General features: G+C 36.8%; 2 protein-coding genes across 4 annotated transcripts in view; one reads left to right on the top strand and one right to left on the bottom strand.

The window, feature by feature from the left end:
• Positions 1-4,475, top strand: part of LOC139685779 (SET domain-containing protein SmydA-8-like) — a 42,077-nt gene extending 37,602 nt beyond the window's left edge. The window contains exon 7 of the mRNA XM_071582892.1: positions 3,065-4,475. Coding sequence (XP_071438993.1) covers positions 3,065-3,151 — 87 coding nt within the window. The 3' untranslated portion in view covers positions 3,152-4,475. The remainder of the gene's footprint in view (positions 1-3,064) is intronic.
• A 2,562-nt stretch (positions 4,476-7,037) lies between these two features.
• Positions 7,038-27,971, bottom strand: part of LOC139685912 (monoglyceride lipase-like) — a 124,558-nt gene continuing 103,624 nt past the window's right edge. Inside the window, exons 3-8 of one of the 3 annotated variants that reach the window (XM_071583046.1) lie at positions 22,594-22,730; positions 20,621-20,776; positions 16,894-17,022; positions 16,626-16,757; positions 15,172-15,284; positions 7,038-7,307 (exon numbers count right to left, since the gene is read on the bottom strand). In XM_071583046.1, coding sequence (XP_071439147.1) covers positions 15,186-15,284; positions 16,626-16,757; positions 16,894-17,022; positions 20,621-20,776; positions 22,594-22,730 — 653 coding nt within the window. In that variant the 3' untranslated portion in view covers positions 7,038-7,307; positions 15,172-15,185. Of the gene's footprint in view, positions 7,308-14,998; positions 15,285-16,625; positions 16,758-16,893; positions 17,023-20,620; positions 20,777-22,593; positions 22,731-27,971 lie in introns of those variants that run through there. The other 2 variants (XM_071583047.1, XM_071583045.1) reach the window with 2 other exon arrangements.

Below are 27,971 nucleotides of genomic sequence, written 5' to 3'. Positions count from 1 at the left end.
CATATCAATCCTAAGCATACCCCCTTCAAAATTCACTAACTTTGTGCTCATGCCAGAGAATCTCATTACTCATTATTTATTACTTCAGTTCTTTGCCCTCTCCATGCCTTTCCATTTTTATCATTGCCTAAACAATAATTCCCTCAAAATAATATCAAATGTTTCTGCCTCTATCATTTGCATTCCTTCCTAACTTTCTTTCATCAAATATTTTACATACATATTTTTGTAAATATCTGGCACTATCTTCAGCGGTCCTCAGATTTATGTGCCTGGATTAACATGCATGCCCTTTTATTTGCTATCATACATGTTTGATACATATCATATCACCCACCTCCCACATTCAAGTATTTATTTCAGGTACCAGCCACATCATTCCTATGGATGCTTTCAGAGTATTCAATAATCATCTTTTTGAGCTCTTCAAAATATCTCTCAAATTACTACATCTTACTATATTTGCTTACATCTTACTATATTTGCTTACATCTTACTATATTTGTCCCACTGTGCCTAAGCCAATATCAGGTTATCTTTAGGGACATGAATACTGCATTCATATGGTTTTATTTTTAGGCTTTCAAAATTTACTCTATACTAATTTTGTATGCAAATAAGCTAATGCAACTCACTTTCCCCCACTTTCACTGTTGACAAAATCACATAGTGTGGTCCCTTTTACATTCCACACTCTCATGTCCTTCATCACTGATTTCAATTGTTCGCATAATACAATTAAAGGAACATGTCCCAGAAATCAAATATTTGAAATTGGCTCTAATGATTAGTGAAGGATCTCAGTTTTTCCCGGCGTATTGTATTCAGGAAGTTCTCTCGGGTTTCCCACCGGGTCAGCGTGGTGTGCACCGACGTTTCGACGGCTAACTCTGCCATCGTCTTCAGGGTGAAGTGCAGAGCAATGAATTCGCCAAGTATTTATACCCTGTCGTAGGGTCAGGTGTCCTCCGATTGGTCCGATGTGTTCCCAAGTGCTGAGCCGCCCCGGTGACGTCTCGTACTTTCAATTTTTCTCAGCACAGGTCTCCACGTGCTGCTGATCTGGAAGCCAGTGTCCCTGTTGAAGGTATTCTGTCCTTCCAGTCGGATTTCCACGGCTTCCTTCGCCACTCGGTCCCAGTAGCCGTTCGTGTGACAAAGTCTTTGACCTGTGCTCAAAGACCTGTGCTGAGAAAAATTGAAAGTACGAGACGTCACCGGGGCGGCTCGGCACTTGGGAACACATCGGACCAATCGGAGGACACCTGACCCTACGACAGGGTATAAATACTTGGCGAATTCATTGCTCTGCACTTCACCCTGAAGACGATGGCAGAGTTAGCCGTCGAAACGTCGGTGCACACCACGCTGACCCGGTGGGAAACCCGAGAGAACTTCCTGAATCTAATGATTAGGTTTAACTGAAAACATTTATTTGAGACTAATTTTTTTCCATGAACACTCATAATGAGTCTTCATCATTTTCATTCACTAGGATTTACAAAATGGCTCTACCACTTTTTCAAAGGTAATTATATTAATATTAATCCACTCTTTTATGTCTCCTAATATTACTTTAATCTTTCACCTGGTTCAGAATCAATCAAGACTCCTATCAATTTTCTCAAGCATTCTTTCTAAATGATTACACTCTCACCACGCTGGTATGTTAACCTACACTGACAACTCTTCAAGTCTCAACTTTCACGTTAACTTACAGAATTCATGGATACAGTAACCTAAAATGCTTTTATAAGCCATAAAAAGCTCTTATAGGCCACTCATTCAGAACCAAGCTAGTATCCTAATTGTCATAAATGCTATGGTAAGCTCGTGATCACAATGGCCAAACTGTTTCAACCAATTTCATATTCATTATATCCCTTGATTTTGTCTCACATTAATATCATGTATTAATTTATATCAAAATCATATTATTCATAGACTTGTTCCTATCCATGCACTCCTCTCATTTTCACAAAGTAAAAACACATAAAATAATAGTTCAAGAAAACATGCAATTCACAACCCTTCACTGGCCAGTCACTTTTAACCCAAACCACTAATAATGCCTTTGATCATCCTTGGCATTGTTGGGATTTTTGAGTAATGAGCAAGGGTATGCATGAACTTTTGTTTCACATACACTACGAATTACCCAGTTTTTGCAGTACCTGTGACATCTGCTAATGGTCAGAGCAATCTATCAGTGAGTTTTGGAACGTTTTCACTTGCATTTAACAACCAAATTCAAGGCCTAATAATATCCAAAGCCCACTTTCACTAATCTAACCCCAAATATACATTTAAGATAGCTTATTTGATTGCTGCTTGCTATTGCTTGCTCCCTACAAATAGAAGGCATGTGTTGTGAAATGGCATACATTCACCAATAAAATGAAATAATGAACACCAAGTATGAAAATATTAAGAAAACCTCTCTGTTGCACATAACTTTCAAATTCAAACCCACAATGGAGAATAATACCTATACTGAGTCTAATATTTTCATAACCTATACATGAAAAATATGTACCATGAATTACCTTCTGATCTTTCAACAAAATTTCAAGAAAACATTCAGAAAAAATCTTGTTATAATGATTGCATTCAGTATAAATGCAACAAAACCACATATCATATGAGCATAAATTTTAAACAGAAACAAAATTTAATGCTGAAAAGTGATGTTGAATGAAGTCACTATGGTAGGTGCTGTTAAGAAAGCTGCTGATATAAATATGAGTAATTAATTTTTCTGCTATATGGATTGTTAGCAAAGTCAATAATTTTTTCAAAAATGTTTGGAAAATTTTGTATCCCCATATTTATAGCATACATGGCAAAATACTAGTTGCATTGTATGATACTTATTAGGTTCATACTTGTTTTGTGAGTGAGTGTGTGCATGTGTGTGGGTGTGGGTGTGTGTGTATATATAACATACATAAATCAAATGAAGAAGTAAGATTTTGCCTTGCTACTGTCAAATAAAAATGTAAATTTTCCAAACCCTGTTCCTTCTGCCCCCAAAACTAAAAAATACTTTTACTCACCCTACTAGGGACCCCTGGAAGATTATAGCAAGATGTTACCAGAGGCCTTGAAGGTATTGGAAACAGAAAATAATCATGGTAGAGTACAGTTTTAACAATAGTGTTTTGCTGGTGCAAAGAAATTTGGCCTATGAACATCATGAGTCATGGAGACTCATGGGGATTTTAGAGGCACCAAGAATCTTCAAAGCTCAAAAGGTGTTGTAATGAGGCCTCATGATAAATGAAATGAGTCCTGGGGAGTTGCAAGGACTCTCAGTGAGTCCCTGAGAAAAATGAATCCTAAGTTCTAAAAGACCTCAAGGAGTTTCCAGGGACCCTAAATGAATAATTCTGAACTTTGTAGAAATTCTGTTACTCATCATGCATATATGAATAATTCAAACATGATCATATCAGGTCTGAACCAAATATTAAAGGGAAATTCCAATCGGATCCCATTTAAACCAAATCCAAATAAAATTTCAAATATCTGATGTGAGTGGATCAAATTTAAATCACATCTTATCAAAACACATAAGCCCATTCAACTTCAGGACTTGATGTGAATGTGCTAGTGATCTGATACTGATCTGAAATTATTTAAATAATTGAAGCAAGAAATATTGTGTCTTGGCATTGATAACCTGTAGTGAGAAGCCTACCTACCATCCAGAAAAACAAAAGGCAATGAAAATAGCAACATGTTATCAATTGATCTTGCTACAAATGATTAAAGAGTTCATTCACAAAAAAGAAAGTAATAACATTCATCAAGTATTACAATGCATATATATGGTATTACATTTCTCAAGTCATTTAAAAGAGCATTTCTTGCAGGGTATGAAAAGTTATAGTCATTATTTAGTTTACATTTTGTATGCCTTGATAAACTAATCGAGTCATTACCAATTTCTGATTAATTGGCCAATTTCCAATTGGCTGGCTGAATGCTTACTTTCATATCCATATTAGCTTCATTAGGTTAAATGGTTATCTAATCCATTCATATGTGATTACTGAGATCTGATTTTGTTTATTGTTTCTCCATTATACCAGATTTTCTAGCATACAAATCCAGGTGTTAGTCTTTTTTGCTATAAAGCATATTTTAAACTCATATATTTAAAACAATTCCCAATTTTAGCAGCATATTTGTGAATGAATAAAAAACGCAGTGCCAGGTCAGAGTGATTGGGGGAGGTACTCCTTGAAGCCACCATCACCTCATGTTGGAAATAAATTGAAATCAATGAGTGTACATGTATGCTGGGATACAAAGTAGCCCTATTTGATTAATTTATTTGATATCTTGCTGCTTTCCTACACTGTCATTTTACCTGCCCCATCATGAACAATTTTTTCATTGAAATTGTGAATAATGAAAAATATTTCAAATTGTTAACAAATGTGAAATAAATTTGAAAAAACCCCCTGCAATTCCAAGATATTTTCATTGCACAAAGTACCTTACCTAATTATCTTATCAAATATCTAAATCTCATTATGAGGATAAAAAGAAACTTTAACACTTCCACAATAAAGATTTGATATTTCATGACCATAGTTTCGATGATGCCCAGCATCGCGACCATGGTCGTGAAATATTAAATATTTATTGTGGAAGTGTTAAGTTTCTTTTTAACCCCATAATGTAGGAATTCTACAAAGTTAAACCTGAAACTGTTATGTAAATCTCATTAAATTATTCTTTGTTTCCTTCCCAAAAACAACAGAAAGGTAGCCATATGGTAGTACTAAAGCACGTTAAGTTTGATTTCACAAGCAACAAAAGTGATACTTAGGGTCATCATTAAAATGCTGGTGAGAGGGGCAAATGATTATGTAGCATATGATCAGTATCGGTTCAGGAAGGAGAGAGGTATGGGTGATGCCATAGCAGAATTGAGGTCAATAATCAAGAGTTATGAGGTTCTGATAGATTACAATCATGATGTATTTATTTTGTTTTGTACATTTTAAAATGCCCAATAGATTAAACTGGATAGAATTAATGAATGAGTTATAAAGATAGGAACAGATTACGGTGTTAGGAAACTTATCAGTACTCTGTAAATGTCTCAGATTTCTCTTATGTGTATGGGATGGACTGAGTTAAATAGAGGGGTGAGACGAGGGTTCTAATTACCACCCATGCTTTTCAACATATATTTGGAGAAAATATTAAATGTAGCATTGGAAGAAGATAGAAATAGGTTGGTAGGGAACCCATCAAATCAGTTATGCATGTGGATGATCAAGCTCAGTCAGCCAAGAGTTACAGTCTTTGCTGAGCACATTAGAAAATCAGTGTGTTAGGTTTGGAAGATAATATAAGAAAAAAAAGGTTATGAGGTATTGAGAAAGAGAAAAGCTAATTTAAACATCAAAATAGGTAAGCAAAAGCTAAAACATATTGAACAGTTTACCTTTCTTGGATATGCTTTTGGCCAAGATGTTCAAAGTAGTAGGATCGTGAACTAAATAATTGTGTTAGGCAAAGAAGCTTTCACAAGCATTAAATGAAGAACATAATGTATCTTTTCGCTGTTCTTTATTTACATACAACTAGTTTCAATGCTTAAGTGTCATCATCAGGTATGCTTAAGCGTTGAAACTAGTAGTGCGTACATAAAGAACAGTGGAAAGATACATTGTGTTCTTCATTTAATGAACATGAACTTCCACAAAGTGGAGCCGGGAACAATTGAAAGCTTTTATGAGGTTGATATTGATGATAAGGATGTCAAGTATGGACTTTAAGAAAAGATTAGAGTAAACCTTGATACAGAGCAACATGATGGATGTAGATAGGGGCAAAATTATCCTAAGGAAGCAAAATGAAATGATGGTATGTAAGGTATTCTCTCTCAAAACAAGCTGACTAAAAAGCCTATTCAACTTCTGCCAATATTATTGTTATCCTTCTTCTCTGCCCAACTTAGTTTACCTAAACTTCTAAGTTTCCACACCTCAAAATCTATGCTGATCCTATTTCCTCAAAGATAGGTTAGGGATCCAAACAGTTCTGCTACATAGGTTGATGTGGTCACTTATGATAAGGAAAAATAAGTGATTATGGATTCCTTTATTTTTTTAGTAAGAATATCATCAATACATGTAATAAGTGTTGCTGTCAAAAATTCTGAGCACTAAGATAAGGCTTCTTAAATCCTGAAAATCATTTCAAGCATTGACAAATTTTATTTTTTTTCAAATGACTGTCATTCCCAGTCATCTTACATCAATGGCTAGGTGTAAACAATGGCTATTCTAGCATTAGAAAACATGCAATAAGGCAAATTAAAATTATTTCTACTTATACAAAATAAAAATTACTTAAATCCCGAGGCTTAATTCATATGAAATGAAAAAGAGTTTTTTGAAAGATATAATGGTAAGTTTTATTGTCTGTTGCGCAAATTTTACACAATTTCTCACAAAAACATAATTAAAAAAGTTTGAGATCCCAAATAGTCCACCAAATTTAATATTCAGTGTATTAAGAATGATCTCTTTCATTAAAACATTTCAGACAAGAAAATTGGCATTCAGCAGTCAAAATATTAATGTAAAAAATGTATATAATATTTTTAAGAAAATATAGCAATCAATTACAAATAATATGAGTTCAAAACTACACTGAATTCAACTCTATAAAGAAACATCTACGCTTAAAGAATAAGTCAGTTCTCTGTCCAACAATATTAATATATATATATATATATATATATATATATATATATATATATATATATATATATATATATATATATATATATATATATATATATATATATATATATATATATATCTATATATATGTGTGTGTGTGTGTGTGTGTGTATATATATATGTGTATATATATGTATATATATGTGTATATATATGTATATATATATATATATATATATATATATATATTCATTTATTTATATAAATTATAAAAAATACAAATATTAATTGCATGAAAATAATAGGGTAAGAATAGAAAAATAATATACACTCTTTATTTTCAATCTACATCTATATCATCTACATGGTACTGCATAAGCAATAAATAGGGTGTGTGCAGGAAGAGAGATTAATCCACACCAAGCATGAAACATATTTCATTAAGAGTTTCTTAAATGTTAGTTATCTACCAATAAATTTGTTATAGAATCCATATAAAGGAAATAATATTTCAAACATACAAATATTATTTCTATTTATATATACTATGTAACTTAGTCTCTTCTTCAGTCTTCTCTTCATATGCAAGATGATCTACTAGTAAAAAGAAAGATAAAATATGGGTTAGATTAGCACTCATAAGCAATTTTCAAGAAGAAAGAAACTATCATCAAATCACTTAACGTCTACAGAAATATATTCCTGCGAAAGAGAAATTAATTAATACCCATGCTGCTATACTTAAAAATCTTGCTAAGAACCATTTCTATAATAGCCAATAAACAAAATGAAACCAGAAAATTAAATCAATGCTGGGTGAATATGAAAATTGTTAAGTACACAGCTCAGCTTCATGCCCTTCCAACAGGTTATTCTGCATATTCCCACAACACATAATAGATTGTTCCTGGGGATATTTCTGAGGCTCCTCCAGTGATGATGACATTATTGCATGAGGCACCTTGCCGACTGACCAACGCTGGATCATCTACGAATCTAACTCATTTTATTACTTCCCTCCAAACTTTCACTCATGCCTCCAACCTTTCTCATGCCTCCCTTACCATTAACTCTGCACATAGTTTAACAAGAATTGTTGATAATGGTCTTACTCCCCTGCCTAACACTGCCCATCCTAATTCTTTGTCCTCCTGATGCTACAGTCTTCCCAAATATAGTAATGCTAGTAGGGGAGTATATTATTTAACAATAATGGAGTACATGATGCATCAGAGTAGTCTGAGAATGTACGGTTGTAGAGATATTATATTTCCCACAGCCTTATCTGATATCAATTACCTTTCCATCAATATCCTTTAATGCCCTTTCTATCTTGTGATCAAATATAAGTGCACCTAGGCTATTCTCAGCAACATTCTATTCTCTGTCTATGGCTAAACTGGATGGCCTCATATCCTTACTATATAGATCCTCTGTGTATTCTTTCCATCTCTCTTTAATCTATTTGTATGACCCATACCTGAAGAGCCTACATTGCACTGGCAAACCGCATGTGATCAGGGGAGAACCACTCACATTTTTTTCAGTCTAGAGTACTGTCTTTTGGGGGAGACTGGATCACACCAACAGCTGTAGGCAAAATTGTTACAAAGTAATATCTATCCAATAAATGAAGCACACTCCATCAGATGATAAATATCTATCCCTTTATTCCATGAATCTTGAGTATGTGAGACAGCAATTTTTTCCCATCCTGTTTTCACAAACATACCCTCACCAAATCATACATGGCACAAACTAAAGCGAGATATTGTTTATAAATAGTAAGTTGCATGAATTTAACACTTTTTATAAAAGTTGCACAAATGTTTTACAGTAATTTCTTAATAAATTGTTAAAAAATTACTTCTTTCCTGTCTTCACCAAAAAAGATTCTGGTTGACAACTGGGATGACAATGCAGTACGGGAAATAAAAATACAAAATAAAAGTGCACTATCCCAGCAATCACAAGTTCACTGTATATTCGAGGATGTGCACAGTAACTGATGCAGCACAGTGCTCTTGCTAATGGCCGTTTACACGGTTTATAAATTTACGTTTGCAATTTATCAAATCCATATCATATTGCACATTCATATAATTCTTAATAAACAGTTTATCTGCCATAGGTTATAGTGGATTTTTGCATGAACTATAGGCCTTCCCAAAAATGGAGTACATGAATCCATGAGTTGCCGTAGTCTTATTGGCTATTTAAAAATTGTTTCCGCTGAATTCACACAATTCTATGTGATTGACAGTTTATGCAATGATTTATGGAAATTCGAAATAATAAAACATTATTTGACATTGTTGACCGTCAAAACTAGGTGTCCACTAATAGCGTAAAATCGTGTCAATTGCGTTTAAAAATGTAACCCCCAAACCAGACTGTGGAGCGGATAGTACCTTAGATTATGGCAATAACGATACTAATTTTAATAATAATTTATTTTTTGACGAATTTTCGAATGCTTTAATTAATTCCATGTGAATTGTGTAATGACATTTATGTCGTTTTCTGTGGCGGTTTTTATAAAAGAAGTCTTTTTTTACACATTTGAAAAACAAAAATTAGCTCTCCACTTGAGGGTCATGTTAAAGGATTTGATGAGGGACGTGTGGCTCTCTCGAGCTTTCTGCCTCGGCTTCTCTTCTATCCAACGATGACGCAAATGAGAATTCAACAGCAACTATCCCCGTTCTCCTGTACTCGTTTCTTAAACAACTTACAATTTCACGCAACGGTATTGAATGAAGAGGGAATTCCCAAGAAGTATGGATAAAGATCTTGAACTTAATGAAATGATGTGGCGTTCTAACTTTTACCGCATTGAATTTCGCCATGAAACTCCGCTATCTCCGACCAGACCTCAGAAATCTCACCTCGACGAAAGTTGTCGACCAGCACCCGAGAAAACAGCATTAACTTATCTCATTTTTTCATTGCTACCTTCATATATAAACTGATATACGCGACTTCGAGATTGAAAAGGAGCTCATTCTGTAAACAAATTGGGGATTAGTTCTGGCGTAAGTTAGCCCTATGCAGTCAAGCGAGGAAGACAACTATCCACCCAGCTTCCCAAGGGAGAAGAGTTGCAAATGGAGATCATTATTTAACGAACTACAAACTACAAATTAAAATTTTAAAATCAAGAGAGGTAAGAGGGAGCTAAATGTAGTTTAGCAGCAAACCAAGTGAAGGAATACCAAAAATTGTGGGATTGGCTTCGATATTGTTATTAATTGCGTAGCGTGTAAGGGAAAAAAAGGTCAAAAACACTTTTCAGGAAAGATATGGTAATTCGTCTGAATTATGCATTCCATTGTTCAATGATGGTAAATATTATGGAAATAAGTCCTGGAAACTACGAGATTCAGCTCACTAGGCAGTGTGTCGAGCCCGGCAGCGGAAAAGGCAAGGCTTCAGAGGTCTTAATCACTCGAATTTCTTGCAAATCAGGATCAAAAACGGTAGAAAAGAAGAGACAGAAGAGAAACGCCGTCGTGAAAATAAGGGTTTGGATGCTGGGACGACCCTGAGAACTCATGGTAAATTACCACACATTCAAGGTGATATCAGTTATATTACATTATGGTAAGCCATGGCATAATATAACTCAAATAGTTTTCTACAGAAGACCCGGGAAATGAGTGGAGATCTTTATTGGATAATTAACGAAAGGCTGATGTCAAGGAAACCCGTGATGAAAGTTTGGGTTATTGTAGAATATTAATGATAACCACAACTAAGAGAGAGAAGGCTGCTAGTAGAAATCCTTTAGGAATATGACCAGGAAATACAGAGTACTCACAGAAAACCAAAATTTGCCCTTCTCCCCACCAATATCACCCGACCCTAAATCCAAATTACCTTAGCCACAAGTGCGTTCAGCGATAGAAGACCACCAGCAACCTTCTACAGCATCCAGTTGGATATAGCCAAAAGGCCAAAGGTACGACTATCATAGAAAAGCACCATGATAAATAGGCATGGGATGGTAAATAAGAGAGAAGAGAGGGAAATGTGCGAAGAAAGAAGGGTGAGGAAGTCATTTCAATTTTTTTAAACACTAACGGAATCGGAGGGAAAAAAGAAAATGAAGCCGGAAGCGAGATCATTTATACAAGCATTCTAAATGCAGAGGAGAAGAAGAACGTTCACAGCCGAGCGGAGAGCGAGACATGCACTAAGTAAATACTAAACATTTAAAGGGAAAAACAGTAAAATCATGAGTAGGTAAGGGCATATTACCAGTGATAGCTAAAATAAGGTGAGTGGGGGGAGAAACGAACAGATATGCTGGGGCTAGAAATCATTACTTTTACCTCTACTAAAGACCACTAACCATAAATACAATATAAACCATTATAACCATAAACCACGGAAATATGAAAAATTTCTCATTGGAACGTGATAAATATTCCTTAAACTCTGTTTGTGAATGTGGGACTTTAAGAGTAGTGCTTCCATGATTAGCAAGAGATATTTTCTAGTCACAATCGGTGGAGGCATCAATGTCTAAAAGAAAAGCCGGTTTAAACAACAGCTCACGTACTCATTCAACAGACATCAGTTAACCTATCCAAAGGAATACTGCTATTTACTTCCAGTCACTACGGAGCTCTTCCAGCAAAACAAAACCTACAATTTTCCTACATAAGGAGTGTACCCTTTCGTACTACAAGGACCTTGAACCAGTTAAAATGGCATATAAAGTACACTTGCTGCTTTCATAGACATTGAAGCTGATTTCACAGGCTGGCTGTAGCAGTTGGCTCGAAAGAGAGACTTAGCCTTGAATCTGTCGATTTCACAGGATTTTTAAAATTTTTCCACAATGGTCTAATCTGATGATATAGTACGAGACTTAGATTATTTCTTCCATGGTGTAAGTAAAATCGAAAGAGAGATATAGCCTTGAATCTTTCGATTTCACAAGATTTTTAAAATTTTCCACAATCGTCTAATTTGACGTTATAGTACGAGACTTAAATTATTTCTTCAATGGTGTATGTAAAATCGCGCGGCCGTTGCCAACGTAAATTTTTTAGCTTGGAGCTGAGTCTCCCGGAGCTATAGGTGGTTGAGTGGTGCTTTGAGCCCTATTATAGCTATTTGCTTTGGTTTTATCGCTGTTTTCCGAGAACTTGAAAATAGACTTGTAGCTTGAGGGAAAGACCTCTGGAGCCCCCTTTTGCCTCTCATTTTGATCATTTTCCCCGTTGAAAAGAAAATGATATCTTTGAGCGATAGGAACAATAAATTAAAAACGGCTTGGATATTTGAGAAAAAGACCCACGGATGCTCAGGGCCGTAATAGTTCAAAAAACTCACGTGCTCGAGGCAATACGAACAAGTGACCTTTGTGTTATCAAATAAACACGTTACCCACGCGATAGTCCGGGCTGATTTCACAAACGAATGATTTAATAACCCCATGTGTTTGCTTTTCAAAAACGTCTGCATTAAATGACGATTGCCATATCACTGTCTCCGTCAAATATTAGAGCCCTCCGTTGAAAATATATTTTTTTTATTCTTGATTCGGTTCTCGGAAACCGCTATACGTTTGATTTGGAAAGTTTTTAATCTGCGCGCAATTCGTAGAGTTACGGAACGCTTTCTTGCTGCAAATCTCTCGCATAATTGTTCCTTGAAGATGCCAGTGTTTTCATTGGCTCACTGAGTAGAGGGCTAGGCTCCTTCATACCGTAGGGCCAGCGTTCGGCTTCATGTAAAGCCTTTTGATCCACTCTCGGCTGCACCCTTTGCTTCCACTAAGCTGCATGATTTTTAGGGTACCATGTTGCACTGGGAGACCGCAGGCTGCTCTCAAATCAATCTATCAATGAGCTTAATTTCCCTACTACTCACCGTTACATATGTTCGGTCATTATTTGTTTACAGCAGCTCACCACAGAGTTGTAGCGCCGTAGCATTGAGCGAGCTTTCCCTTTGTACTTCTTCCTGTTCAATTTTCCCAAGACGTTGGCTTCACCGCGCCATCGTGTGCTTAAATTTGTCGTAGAATGTTATCATTTCTTTTTTTTCAGTTTCCAATAGAGTTTCAGTCCTCGTTCGATATTGGTCTTCATTTAGATTTAAGATTCTTTTGAAACATTGGATTCTCGATGCCTCTCTTGTTTTAATTAATGACCATACATTTGTGCTATAACTACCAAGTACTTTCTTACTTCCAGATTTGTGTTCACGACTGTGGACTTCTCGTCTAGCATATCTCGTCTTTATACCTCGGATATCTTGGTAATTATGTCCTTCTTACTTCTTCAATCCTTCACTGCCCAATTTAGAAAACTTTTTCAATTCTAGCATTTGATTTCAAATTTTAAAATCAATATAACCGACTCCAGTCCTAATACTTATCATAATACGAGGGTGGTCCTAGGAGTACCCGACCCAACAAAGAAAATACAAAAATGTTGGAAAAAAATGTATTTATTTTTCAACATAATCTCCTTTCAGCTCTAAACACTTTTCCCAGCGATGGTCAATGAGTTCGATACCCTTTTTATAATAAGAACTGTCTTTCTCCACAAAATAGCCATTAACCGCCGGCATCACTTCTTCGCGGTTCTTCTTTGACCTTCGAGCCATCTTTTCAAGTTTTTGAACAGAAAATAATCCATAGGTGCTAAATCTGGTGAATAGGGTGCATGAGGCAGCAATTTAAACTTTAATTCATGAATGTTTGCCACTGCAATAACGGACTTTTGAGCTGGTGCATCGTTTTGATGAAACAACACTTTCTTCTTAGCCAAGTGCAGCCGCTTTTGCTTGATTCTTCGCTCAAACGTTTCAAGAAGTCCGCATAATACTCGTCGTTGATAGTTTTTCTTTTTGAAACATAGTCAATGAAAATTATACCACGCGCATCCCAAAAAACCTACGCCCTGACCTTGCCTGCAGATGAAACGGTCTTCTCCTTCTTTGGAGGTGGTTCTCCCTTTTGAATCCATTGTTTTGATTGTTCTTTTGTCTCGGGTGTAAAGTAATGGACCCGTGTTTCATCCATGGTTATGAAATGGCGCAAAAATTCTGCTTTTTTGCTGTGCTAAACTTTGCTAAACACTCAATTGAAACGTCTTCACGAAACGGATTTTGCTCAAGTGTGAGCAAACGCGGCACCCATCTTGCACACAGCTTTCTCACGTCCAAATTTTCAGTTAATATGCGATGTACCGCAGTTTTTTAAATGCCCACAATGTCCGCTAGCTCGCGCACTTTCAGTTGACGATCATCCAGTATCACTTTGTGGATATTCTTCACCGTTTTTGGAGTCGTCGCCTAATTTGGTCGACCAATGCGATGCTCGTATTGACAGCTCGTACGGCCTCGTTTGAACTCTGCCACCCAATATTTTACTGCTGTAAACCAAGGAGCAGACTCACCAAGAGTAGAATCCAATTCAGCTTTCATATTGGTTGGGCTGAGGCCTTTCAAATAAAAGTATTGTATCACATAACGATGACCAATTGACACCATTTTCACAAATTCACTGAAAAAGTTCACTATTGATGGCAGCCAAACAAATACTAAACAAGGTAGTGTCTTCAAACTTGAAACGCATGCTTTATAGATTGCATACTTTCTACTACAGTGATATTTTTCGAACAACTACTACCATCTCCAGGTCAGGCCGGGTACTTATGGGACCACCCTCGTACATTATTCTTTTTTTTATCCATATATGGTACTTCTCCATGTCCTAGATATTTTTTATCTTCTACTTCCTCGGAAGATCCTCCCTTTTACCTTGAGAATGGCGATTAAGTTTGCAGACGGCGATCAGCCGGCGATATCATGCATATTCATAGGTAGGAGTGAATAATGGATTCCATACGTCACTGAAGTGTCGCCCTTGACAAATTTATTATTCAGCTCAATGACCATTTGCTCCTGCTCTAACAGTCTCGTGAAGAAAACTCAGAATCCCTACATCCCAAACAACTCCTTGTGATGAGACTTTGTGTCGCTTCGCATGCGCCGACAGATACCAACAAACCTGATGATGTAAAAAAACCCGGCCTCTCCCCCAGTTTGGCGTTTCATGTTGTGCCGTAATAAAAATATAAACCAAAGAAAACCCCATAAAACGAAAGCCAAATAACCGATGAAGAAATTTTGAGAATATTGAGTGAAATGACCGAAGCTGAATGCTATGGAACTACAAAGAATGGATTGAGGGATTGAGTCAAAAACCTTAAGACAAAAAATTGATGGTAATGATTCACACACAATGAAATTATGCCAAAAATAAACACGTAGATAAAATTTATTGAAACCAATACTCATATATTAAACATATTTAAAATAGTAAGATATAAATTTGTAGAAAAGATATCAATTTATAATTTTACATCACAAGTACTTAATATTTCGCTGCCTCCTAAATATAACTTAATCAGTCGTCAAACTGAAAGCTGGAAATTACCAGTTCCGTCTCATTCATTCTCTATCCATAATCCATTTCACAGTATCTCTCACAGCCATCTCCCGAATTTCTTTGGTCTCCAAATATAAATGATGCAATGCGTCCGCGTAGATCTGAAAGATAAAGCAGAGATGATAATGAATGCACATTATATGGATTTGCAGACCTATGTTAAGATATGACCGAAAATTAATTCTTGACGCACGAAGTCTCTTCAAGCATATATTTTCTGGACGGGAGTTCGGACCGCGTCCGTGCCCTTGGACACGGAGCGAGGAGCAATCACATAGTTTCCACCTTCCCGAATCGACAGCGAGCTACATGGACTACAGACCCAGAGAGGAAATTTGGTCCCATCTGGTGCAAGTTGTAAAGCACACTAGGTAAAAACATGGTCGGAAACGGAAATGTTTTAATCGACACCGATCTAGGAATGAATGATAGCTGCAATACTGAATAATGAGACTCATTGCCAACATGGCGAATTATGAAATGCTTCTTAGACCACCAATTAGAACTTATAGAATATAGTTAGACTCCTGAACACTCAGACAAGAATTATAAAGAAAATCCATATCAAAGTCGCACCAATCCACACGTCCCCGGGATAATTGAAAAAGGACATAATACAAGACTCAAGAGCCCAGGACAATACGATTTGAAGGTTGACGCAGAGCAGACATCCGAACGACTGCGACTAGGAGACCCTCGCAACTGAAGATGAGATCTACCGGCCGTAGGGATAGGCTGGACGTCGGTGGAGATGGGAGGGTTAGGGTTTTGGGTGTCTAACAGGCAGAAGTTGATTCAACACAAGTAGAGTGAAAAGGCGTCTATTATTGTCGGATTTCGCAACGAACCAAGCTTTGAAGGAGGCAGTGAAATGTCATTTCGATCAACGAACATCCACTGAAAACAGAGGCCCAGGGATCTGTAGCAGAGGGCAAACATTTTTCTAGCGACCCATTGGGAAGATATTGCTACGTATTAATAGGGAAAATATATTTTCGAAGGCATTCCGAACTCAACAAGCAAGGTGCAAGTTATATTACGTCTAAAATGAAACAATGCAGTTCATACTGCATTAATAATCATAAAATATTAAAATTGCAGTTTCCAGGTAAATAGCAAAGTCAGATAAAGTCATAACGATGTTTTTCGTGAGACTCGCCGTCTTAACGACATTCATCACAACCATATTGACAAAAGATGAATTGTCATCCTATGACATCGAAAATGAAACGTTGGCACAACATTTCGCGGGGTTCTGATTATTATTTTTACCAAACCTATTTCTCTTAATTTTGCTAAGCATTAATCCCTCGAAGAAATTCAGATTATTTGAGCGAGCGGAACAAGGTCAAACAAGCATTTCTATACATTAAATACCACACTAGCGTTCACACACCGCCAGGAGGACTTGAAATCAGCCACTATTTGAATGCGTCGCTTACCTTAATCTCTTTATCCTTTGCTTTGGACGCTGAGTGAAGGCGCTTCGATCCTTCTGGATCACAGAGCATGTCCTTCTCCCCGTGGATAATTAACATTGGAATGTCAAATTTGTCCATGATTGCAGCTAACCGCTGTATGCAAAAAAATATTTGGAATATTAATGCAGAGAAACCATTTGCTTACGACACGCCGAGAACTTTTGGTGATGGCTTCGCCGCTCGAAACCAACCGAAAGACAAGAGCAGGAGTAACCAGTTAGTAACTTACGTTGATTCCATTCATGAAAGCTACAGCCATCTGTGCTTTGATGCTTCCATTCCACCACAAAGGGTCGTTTTTAATCTTCTCACGGTTCAGCTCATCCGACGTGACATATTCGACGCCAATCCTCCCCACCTGAGAACAGGAATGTTTATCAATATATTTTTGATCGATCATTATTGAGGTATAAATTCAAATTCATAGGGTGTGTAACACCTCATTCAGAATAAGTCGTGGCAAAGCGATTCTTTAAGGCGAATCTACTCTTCAAGTTTATGGGGATTTATGAACTCCACTCATACGCAAAACGCCACATGTTATCTATTCTAAATAAAAGGTGGGACATTTCTTAAAAGAATGGCCCTTAACTCCCAAAGGCTCGATCCTTGAACCCATCGTTGTATTGTAAGTGCACAATAAATCAGTTTCACGCTAAATACAATACGTTTCATATTTCAATGCGGCACTCACGGCGGACTATGGGGGCCAGATACTGAGTTAACCTAATGGGGCCTATTTACTACGTGTTACTATTCTAAGTGGTTTTGCGGGTTTGATATGGAATTTATGCTTGAAAGCATGGAATTTATTATTGAAGAGGGATATTAGGTCACCTAAATACGTGATTTGAGTGAAGTAAACGGTGGAAGTGAAGAAAACAGGGGATGCAATATTGAGGGACGAGATGAAAGTTTTAAGGAAGTTAATGCCATGTCGCCCAACGAGACAAGTATCGTCAAGGATTCTTAGCCAAAGTAAGGGTTTAAGGGTGCGGTGAGAGAAAATATTTTGCCCACGAAGAGACTTCCCATGGCACAATCTTAGATCCAAGTTAGCGGCCATTGCTGAATGTGAAAGAATCACATGTGAAAATGAATTTTATCATTTATCAAAGGAAATCAGTGCTAAGGGCTTGTAGAGTGGGGCATTTGGAAAGGAAATGTTGGAGAGAGGAGAGACCTTCTTCACTGGGATGGATGTATGTAGGGAGAGCACATCAATAGTGGCCATAATAATGTCTATATAGTATTCTGAGTAAAAGAGACGCAAGTGGTGAAAGAAAGAAAGAGAAGAGTGGTGAAAAGAAATATCTTTTTGAAAGATAGGTTTTGGGTCAGTCGGGGTGACTTCGTATGAGGTGGTGTCCTTAAGATTCTTTGCCTCTGTTATGCAATATGTGCTGTTAAGTACTACAAGTGTGGAACCTTTATCTGCTGCTGAAAATATGACAATACTGGTGCTGGAGACCGTTGATGAGTTTTTATAGCTAATGATTTAGGGGTGGAAAAATTGTTCTTGAGTTTTAATGTCTATATATCTACACTTATGTGCATATGTGGGTGTGTGTATGTATGTGTGTGTATGTGTGTATATGAATAAAAAGAATCCACATCTGATCCTTCTAGGAGGGAACTGAATGCTGCTTTATTATATTTTTGGAAAAATTTCGCGAGGGAGGGGAGACGGTGTGAAACTACTAATAAGTCTAAGTCGAGCGAGAGAGACGAAATAGAATATGTCAGAGGAAGAAAACTTTTTCCAGAAACAAGGAAATTCGCCCCTACCTACGAGTTACTAATTAAAAACGAGGGTCATGCTATTAATTACAATCGGGAAGCTGAACTACTTCCGAAAACAGCTATAATAAAAGTCAAAAGAATCTTTAGATAACTGAAGGAAACGAGGACGTAGCAAGAAGTATTTACAGTAACGCAATGCCATAGGAATCTGATAGAGCTCATATTATGCTTACTTCAGGGGAATTATACATTTTAATTTCTTTAAATAAATCACAACTGGGTGGCAAATGATGGAGTATTAGTCACCATTTTGGGGCGTTTCGGGTGCAGCTAGACAGGATTCACGAACTAAACTCTTCACACTTAGAAACAGTATCCTCTACTACAAACCCTTTCGAAAGCACGGACGCCCGAGTCTTAAAATCGTCTAGTCAGCAGCACCAAGAGATTTTACAACCGCTAGGACATGACATGGATAGCTAAATTTTTTCCCTTCCAAATGAATCTCTTCATTGGCTCTCTTCCATTGTTTTCGTGGTCACCAATTCCCCTAAAGAAGGTTGGCCTTTTAATTAATTTAATTGAATGAAACGCCGTTTGAGAGGAGAGTGATGCATACGAGATTCCCACCCCACATCATTTTCTCTGAAGCAATTGTTTTTCCTATCCACTATAAGGGTTACAACGTAAGCCGAGAGAACCTAAAACATCACCGACACTTCATTGCTTGTTTTCCCCCATCATTCGTTAAGTCTCCCCATGTTAGCACATCCAGTCCGAGAAAATGCAGACATCGAATATAAACATCCGTATCGGCAGCCAAAAGGTTGAGAGGATGACGTGATGGGGATGCTTCCAGGGAGAGGGGCGTCGCAGGAGATGCTGCACAGATAGGTAAGTTTGGACCCAAGAATTGCGTGGAAACTGCGAATGCGTAAATGGAATAATAAAAAGTTTCCTTACAACGCAAGTTTCCTTTGCTAAACTTCTGCCAAAGGAAGACCCGAGGAACGTAAGGGGAGCACGCCTAAAGTGAAAATTTTTTTCTCATTAACTACTATTTAAATATGATTGGATTTAAAAAAAATATATCTTGTTTGAATTCTTCATCTACAACTAAAGAATACTTAAAAATACGCCACAAGGGTATGCGGCGAGCGGCGTTAGGGCACCATCCATGCATACTGAGTAACTTATTTACACATTCACCGTAATAAACAATAGTTTATGGACAAAAACACCCGCGCACATTCATGCCGACATGGATCATGTCGTAATTGTTTTGCTTGACTATTTCATTAAATTTTAGTACTAAATTTGATTGAACTTTTTGGGCTCTTGGGAAATTTTTGCGAAAGATGGGAGGAAAGGTGCGAATGACTTGATTAAAAGGCGAGCCAATTTTGGTAGAAAGTTAATTTGTAATACATGGCATATACGAAACATGATAGAAACACGATAGATATATATTCAATTGTTTCAAGCAGCCAAAATGGCAGCGTATGTATGATTGTTCCCCACCTGCAGTGAATTGAAATGTGGGAATGAGAGGATAAGTGAAAATTCCGACTGAATATGGTGGGTAAGCGATAGCTGAGAAGTTTAGAGTATAAAAATAAAAGAGATGGTTGGAAGGAGTGGATACCAAAATAATGTTGATTTGAGGCACGTAAGTATATCAGACGAGTATTAAAGATGAAAGTGATGTGTCACGCTCTTTTGGGCATTTTGATAGGACGGATGGGAGAGGTATTGCCAAATTTTGAAGAAGTTTGCACGGTTTGAGAGGAAGGGGAAAAATGTCTGAGAATATTATGGGCTCATGCAGGAGGCTCTCAAGGCAAGGAATGCTGAGCGTCTCAGGAAGAAAAGAGCATGGTCAATACAATGCCATTGACGAGAAAGAAGTGTATTAGGGCAGGGCAGGGCGAAGAAAATTACTAAACGGGACGAAGTTCCTGAAATAATTTGAAATTAGACTTTTTTTTACAATGCCTACCCCGAACAGGAACAGTACGAAGGAATTATCGTACGTGTGTGATATTCAAATGCAGTTCATCGTTCCTCCTTCAAGTATCACTCTGCTTCCGAGGAGAATGCCGCCAGGAATCTGGATATTTGATCGCACTAGGTAACCACGTCCTACATAACCGTCATATTACTAATAAATCGTTTATTACTTCCAACAATTTGATTTTCAAAATAATAATTACCGTTAAACCTGGTGAGATTCTGCACACCAAACTCGCCAAAAGCTTTTGAATGGGAAGTGTTATCGACCAGTGCATCGAGATGAATGGACCCACCAAGACAATGCCCTTAAAGAGCGGTGGCTCCTTTTCCACGGTCATCAGAGTTATCATTCCACCCTGTAAAGAAAAGGAAACAGGAATTAGGTATTCATTGGATCTTTAATATCTTCCATATTGCCTTTTTTGCAAATAATGCGAGCTACAATAGACCGCTATGCTACAAGTCCGAATAAAATTAAGTTAAAATGAAATACATTAATGAAATAATCTATAAGAATTCGGAAAACATCATATTGCCACATTTTAAACGGTGAGTTGAACCAAAATATCTACGTGAAGCAACCAGAACACATTAGAAGATATAAGATCAAGGTGTACGGGCCCATCTTATAAACAAATATATTAATGGTATGAAAATTGGGCTTTTTTCGTTGAAAGTTTCATGCCATCATGAGATAAAAGCATTAACTTAGTGTATTCCATAAAATAAGAAGTGAAGCTTTCCTTATCCAATATGCCTTAAATTTACATATTTTAACGTTTAAAATTGTAGTAAGGAGGTAATAGTTCTGAGAGTGAAAAGTGTCCTGACTGGTCAAAATGGTATGAACTCCCTAAGTGGAATGCAGAAATGCGCAGGCATCGTAATTGTAACTACTAACAAAATAAAGTTCATATTGGTCATTACTGCAAGTATTATGAAGGACTCCTACGTGTACTTCTAGTGTATATCTAAATGGTTCACTGAAATACCTAATTACCTGCACAAGACTGAATTCTTGGAGAAACCATTAGAAGATTTCATTAAATGGGTTATATGAAAACGAAATGAAAAATGTAATGTGTTATTTCGCAATACTTATATCACATTTGGAATACGCGGCAAGCGTTTGGGATCTATGAAAGAACTTTTCATAGAGGAATTTGAAAATTATCACAGGAAATTAGCTATATTTGTGAAAGAAATTGATCTATGAGAGAACTTTTCAAAGAACAATTTGAGAATCATCACAGGAATTAGCTATATTTGTTAAATAAATTGCTACGTGAATGGACTAAGCATGACGAGATTGCCAGAAGTATTAGAATAGGAGTCCCTTGAATTACGAATTAAGCAGGCGAGACTAAGACTTTTAGGGTAGATCACCCGAGTTTAATCGTAACATCGAGGGAATTATTAAGGGCCCTCATTAAATCTGACGATTGGATCATATGCATGAAATAGAGAAATAAAACTACTACTTACAGATTCAACTACACACGATGACAACAAAGTCAAACCGAACGACCCCTGCAGTTTTATTTAAAAAAAACAGAACTTAAAGCTTTAGATGTACACGGCCATTATTGCGTGATGTTAATATTCATACGCGTGTTGATGTTTATAGTCAATTTTATATTTAATGTCTACGTGCATATTTACACACAATGCGCTCAGCCAAGTCAACACTTGCTCTACAGAGAAGCATTGGGTCTCTCTTACGGGAATCGATTAGGATTGAAGTGGAAATCTTTTTTTTTATATATAATCGGCTAAGTCATAGTTTAACAGCAATTGAAACAGATTGGACAAGAGATGAGGGTGATTCGCGCCCATCTCGATTTGATCTCGGGCTACAGGACGTGCTTCAATCACCCGGGAATCCAGGAAGCAGGAGTTCTCTCTCTTATTCTGTCTGAGCAACGAAGTCTCGGTGAAGCCACAAAAAAAGCAGCTCATCAGAAGGTACCCCATGATGAAAAACTCTTCAGCGAAATGAGTCAACGGAGAGATGCAAACATTCTGAAAAAGGCTTCAGGGGCAACCATTATGTACTAAAATGTATGAAGGTCGGCAGAGTTTAAGTAGATGGTTAACGATCACTGAAGAGAAGGATGACGCCACCGTCTCCTGGTTGGCAAACAATGCTTGCCCACCCAGGATCGCTACTAACCATGCTGTGGCCGACGAGGAAGATGGGTGTTCGGGGGAAGTGCGACTGCATCTTCTTCGCGTGGCGGATTACATCGTCGGCAAAGTTCTCTATGCAGGTTTGAGTTGCTCGCTCCCCACCGCTTCGGCCATGACCCACTGCGATTGGAAATAGAGAGGGAGAAAAGCCACATTAGAACTCGACACCAACTACCCCAAACATTGCTCTATAACAAGAGTGCGGTTACGCTTGCTAAAATAGAGTATTACAGCTCTTCCAACAACAATAGTAATTTATAAAAATATAGTCGTTACACTCATGTACTAGTATTATATAAAAATATTGGATTACGTAACATTATAGCTTGATGCTATACGTAAAGACAATATTGTTTGTTCACATCAATGTTGCTGTAAATGATATATACAGAGTCAAAAGAAAAATAAGAAGATTAAACAAAACAAAAACTAAACAGAGTGACTCCTCACACCCTAATAAAGGTACCTGGGACCACCTTAATATAGAAGCGAGTGGTTTTTTTTGTTTAATCTTTTTATTTTTCAATTGATTATAATCAAATACTTGTGCATCAAGCATAAGTGAACGCCATATGGGTGATTTCTGTACCATGTAAATTTAACATTACATGTATGTATATATATATAGATTTATATTGCTAAAACGAGTTACGAACTTTAATACATAAACCAATTAACAGTAAATTCAAACAGAAACAATTTTGAAAATTAATTTGTTTAAATACAACATAGTTTAAACAAGTATCTCTGTTATATTTTGTGCATATTTCACTTGACTATGTATTCATTAGTTCATATATCGTATATAAAAACACAATATTTATTGTGATATTTACCGCTGCCATGGTTATAATTTATCCTCATTTCATATATTCACTTGCTTTCCTTTTTGTCCATTTCATCTTCTCCATCCTTCTCTACACCCCCATTTTCAAAGCCTCCAATCTCCGTCGATCATCTTGCTTCAACGACCATGCGTCTGCGCCGCACAAAGCCACGCTCCATACCAAAGTATTAACGACCCTTGTCTTAACATCAACCTTTCTGTAATCAACTACCTCCTCCTTGTGAAAGTTTCTTTGCCTAACGCAATTTCTCTTCTTGTTTAACTGCTGTTCTGAGCATTTCGGTGCAAAACACTAACGAGATAGGTAAACTGTTTCATCTTCTCTAGTTTATGGTCTTCTTTTTGTTTTAAATTTAACTTAGATGATTTTCTCTTTCTCGAAAACGGTATCACAATTGTTTTGCTGACATGTATTACCATCCCATACTTATCGAAATAACTTCCCCATGCACTCAGCAATGCTTGATAACCCTTGATTGGCTTATTAAAGGTTGATCATCCGCAAACATGATTTTACCTATTTTGCACCGACTTAATCCCTATCTTCCAATGAGCTCAGCAATGATTGCGCCCTTGGCTAACTGGCAAATTATAGCTTGATAATCCCCAAGCCTAACTGATTTTATAAATTGCCCACCGACTTTTAGTACTATCTCCAGTTATTTTCACGCCCCTTCGACCATTTCCTCCACATATACGTTGAATAGCACAGGTGATAATGGACACCTCGGTGTCACTCCTCTTCCTAAAACTGCTTATTCCGACTCTCTATCCACCACTCGCGTCTAAGCAACCTGAGACACCCACAGGTTGCGAATACGTCAACTTGACTTCCCGATCTACCCCTATTTTCTGCAATATATTCGTTTATTCTAACCAATTCACTGTATCAAAAGCATTTTGGAAATGTAAGAAGGAGACAAATACACCATGATGGTACTCTATTTTCTTCTCTATAAGTGACCTCATTACTGCTATGGCATTGCACGTGCATCTACCCTTTCTGAACCCAAACTGATCGCCCCCGAGTTATCATTTTCCCTTATCTACATCCTCTTTTTGATGATCCTGAGTACCACTTGCTGCGTGCGAAATCAAACTTACTGCTCTGCAGTCCTCGCATATGGCTACCTTACCCTTATATGGAAATAAGAAGTAACACTGATTTGACGAAATATTCCTGCCGAATGCTACGAATTAATCATTAAAAAATCTTCCACTTTTTCCTAAACCTGTAAGTAGTTCCACCGGAATTTTGTCTGCTCTCACGGCCTTATTTGATTTCAAGTTCCTTAATGCCCTTCATATCTAGCTATATTTTAATCACCCCTGGTTCAATTAATATTGTTCCTGACTTATTCCTGATTGTTTGCATGAATCTTCCCTTCTTACTTCCTGACAGTAACTTAACCTTCTTGTATAGCGCACAAAAATCATCCTTCTTTTGTATATTTTATATCTTTGACACTGTCTTTTACACCACGCTTCTTTTGCTCTATTTGTTTCGGGCCTCCTTCTACCTCTCTCTGTGTTACCAATCTTCCATTTCCTTTTCTCGTCTATCATTAAAAATATTTCGCCCGTAATCCATGGTTTCCAAATCCTTTTACACCTTACTCTACCTATACTTTCGTCTGCAGCTTTTGATATTCCTTTTTGATGTGTTCCCATTTTTCTTTTGTTGGAACCAGTTGCCTTTCCTCATTCATGATTTTTTCTAGAGCCTGCTCTTAAACTTTCCTTATCGTTTCAGTAAATACTAACACATACTATTTCCCATAATGCTTTAGTTAAATCTATCTTATGCTATCTGAACAGAAATACACGATATGATGATATCTCGCCACATTCCGTATTCCCAAAACCTTTCCAACTAAATACTTGTGCATTCGATGAAGTTTGTAGCTAATTATTGTTTATGAGCTTGGATCTAATACACTCTTTTTTATTTCCAAAACTTAATAATAAACATGGCATTACTAAAATGCCTTATTATAAAGAGATAGTTATGAAGAGATAATTACAAATACACCTTTGGTTTCTGTACTATCTTTCAGTAAGCATCCTTGTTAAATGGCGTAGGTTAGCCAGATAAAACAATGTAACTGAAATTAATGGGAGTACTCCGTTTTCCTGCCAATACAGTTGGGCACGTTGAACATTTTTCCCAGGTTTGCCGCTTAAGCAAACTGTAACAAGATACATATTAATTACTGGCTCCTATTGAAAGAGTCGACATGGAAAATATGAATGGGATCCGTTGACAGAGTTTCGGAAAGCTGGTTATTATGATTTTTGCCGCCAGAGTAACCGGAAGACATTTCCGGGATCGCGATCGGATTATTGGCTGGACGCCTTCTCTTAAGAAAACAGATTAACTCTACAAACTGAAAAAAGACACCACACTGTAAACATTCATTAAAAATACATAAGAAATACCGTTAACATTCTCTCAAAAATTTTAAGTATGATATCTGCGGACTTTGAGGACAAAAGTGTTTTTTATTACAAATGCAGTTCCTCATTTGAAGGGAAAAGTGGATCATATTCAAATTTTCCTACCATGCCATGTTCCATTGATTTCAAATTTAAACACTCAACTGTATTGTCTAACTTTTTGCTGAAAGTTAGTGCTTTCGCCTATATCAAATGCTACAAATACTGCTCCAAGTTCTGCCCGAGGCACACATATCGGGTAAAGTATCTTTAAATAGTAATGACCAACGAGGTTTCTTAAGAAAATTATTCTCGTTTCAGCACCATCAAACGTCCGTTAATACAGCTTATCTATGAAAATGGTTCAATAATGAATTATAATATTTTTTAAGAAAATATTTTTACCATCCTTCAGGTTTTAAAGATTCTTCTCAAAATCAGTCCCATTAGGTGTATTGCACTTGTCCTACGATTTTTTCAGTCTTCGAAACCATTGGTTAATAGGTCTCTCAAAAGAACATGAGGTATCATGAGGTTAGGTCTGGACTATATCGAGGATAAAGGACGCACTTCACATTGATATTCAAGAGATGTTCAGTTAGAACATATGCTACGTGCGGCCGTGTATTATCGGGGCGCAGTATCCAGCCTGTTGCCATGGAATGTGGCATTTTGTCAAATGATATGCCCTTGGAGAATTTACAGTAAATCCCTATAGTTTGAGCCAACCAATTGTGTGAGCTGACACGGCATGCTGATACACTGATAGTTTACACAATTAATTAATCAGATTAAAAGTGCAAGATCACTCTTAGTTGAACAGTCTTCGTAAATGATATATTTAATCAACAAACCCTGCTGTTAAGTCTTTCGAATATGTATGTATTAAAATAATTCACGAGTTCGAAATTTCGTGCGACTCAATACTTTGAAAATGTATTTACAATGCACGAAGGCTTTTGAGTAATTGATCGAACGGTATCATTTTTCTTTTCCAAAGAAAGAGCAAGAACCTCACTTTCAACTCATGTTTGCAGGATATTCACATCCCTTCTTCAGTTTTGAATGGCAATTACGAGTTGATTAATTCATTCTAATAAAAATTGTGCAATTTTAGATCTCGTTTCTATGACAAACTGCAAGGAAAACTATAAATCCTTTCTTGTATATCTCATTTCTGCATCTTAGAATCTCTGAAAATCTACCGCAGTATTGTGCTCCTTAAGTAAATTATCTGCAATTGAACAATATATTAAATATTACAGAATATAAAATCTCTTTCGGATATAATATTGTTCAAAATAAAACAACCGAAAATGTATACGAATTTGTTTTCGGTTAATAATCATTACCTATGCGCTTGAAGTCGGCATTTGTAGATTCTTCGGGATTTTCTAGATGCTCTCCTAATGAGGGATTATAATTTGCAATGAATTATTATACTCACACAAAATTGCCATAATGTGGATTTTCAATTGATTCATAAACGGAAATGATAAAGCGAAGCTATCTTTACTTTCTACAGTTGAAGAGACTCCAAATTCTAGGAATATTAGACGTTTCTGGAACAGAAAGGGGTCCCTGTAATAATTTATGTATGTGATGCAGGCGAAATAAAGGTAACAGGATGGGCAATATGGCATGAGTAGTATACACGGAAGAAATTTGTGAATGGGAATAAGCTTCCTATCACATTATAAATTCTGGACTTTTTAACTGTGCATACACAGTAAGAACGGCGTGACCATACATATTTTATGTATATCCGTATAATTTAGCAATGATTTTCAAGTGAATTTGTTTATCGCGATTTTTTTTAATTCAGCACCACCAGAGCGATCACCTCGAAAGGTGGTTTGATATAAGAGGGCACTCGCCTAATACAAAGGGAAATATTGTAAAAAGCGAAATTCTTTCTTTCAGGTCATGGATAGATCACTTTTTCGCCCTATGCCACAATTAGGATCTCCAGGAAATCCTTTCACCCAGTAAATAATACCACTAGGATTTTAGCCGTTTACTCAAAGTTTCACTCGAGAGTTGGACCCGAGACACTTCGTCACCTCAACTCTCTGTCC

This window comes from Hetaerina americana, unplaced genomic scaffold, assembly GCF_022747635.1.
Source record: "Hetaerina americana unplaced genomic scaffold, ioHetAmer1.1.p SCAF_12, whole genome shotgun sequence".
Taxonomy (NCBI): domain Eukaryota; kingdom Metazoa; phylum Arthropoda; class Insecta; order Odonata; family Calopterygidae; genus Hetaerina; species Hetaerina americana.
The sequence above is the reverse complement of the archived record's forward strand: the minus strand, read 5'-3'. Positions and strand labels throughout refer to the sequence as shown.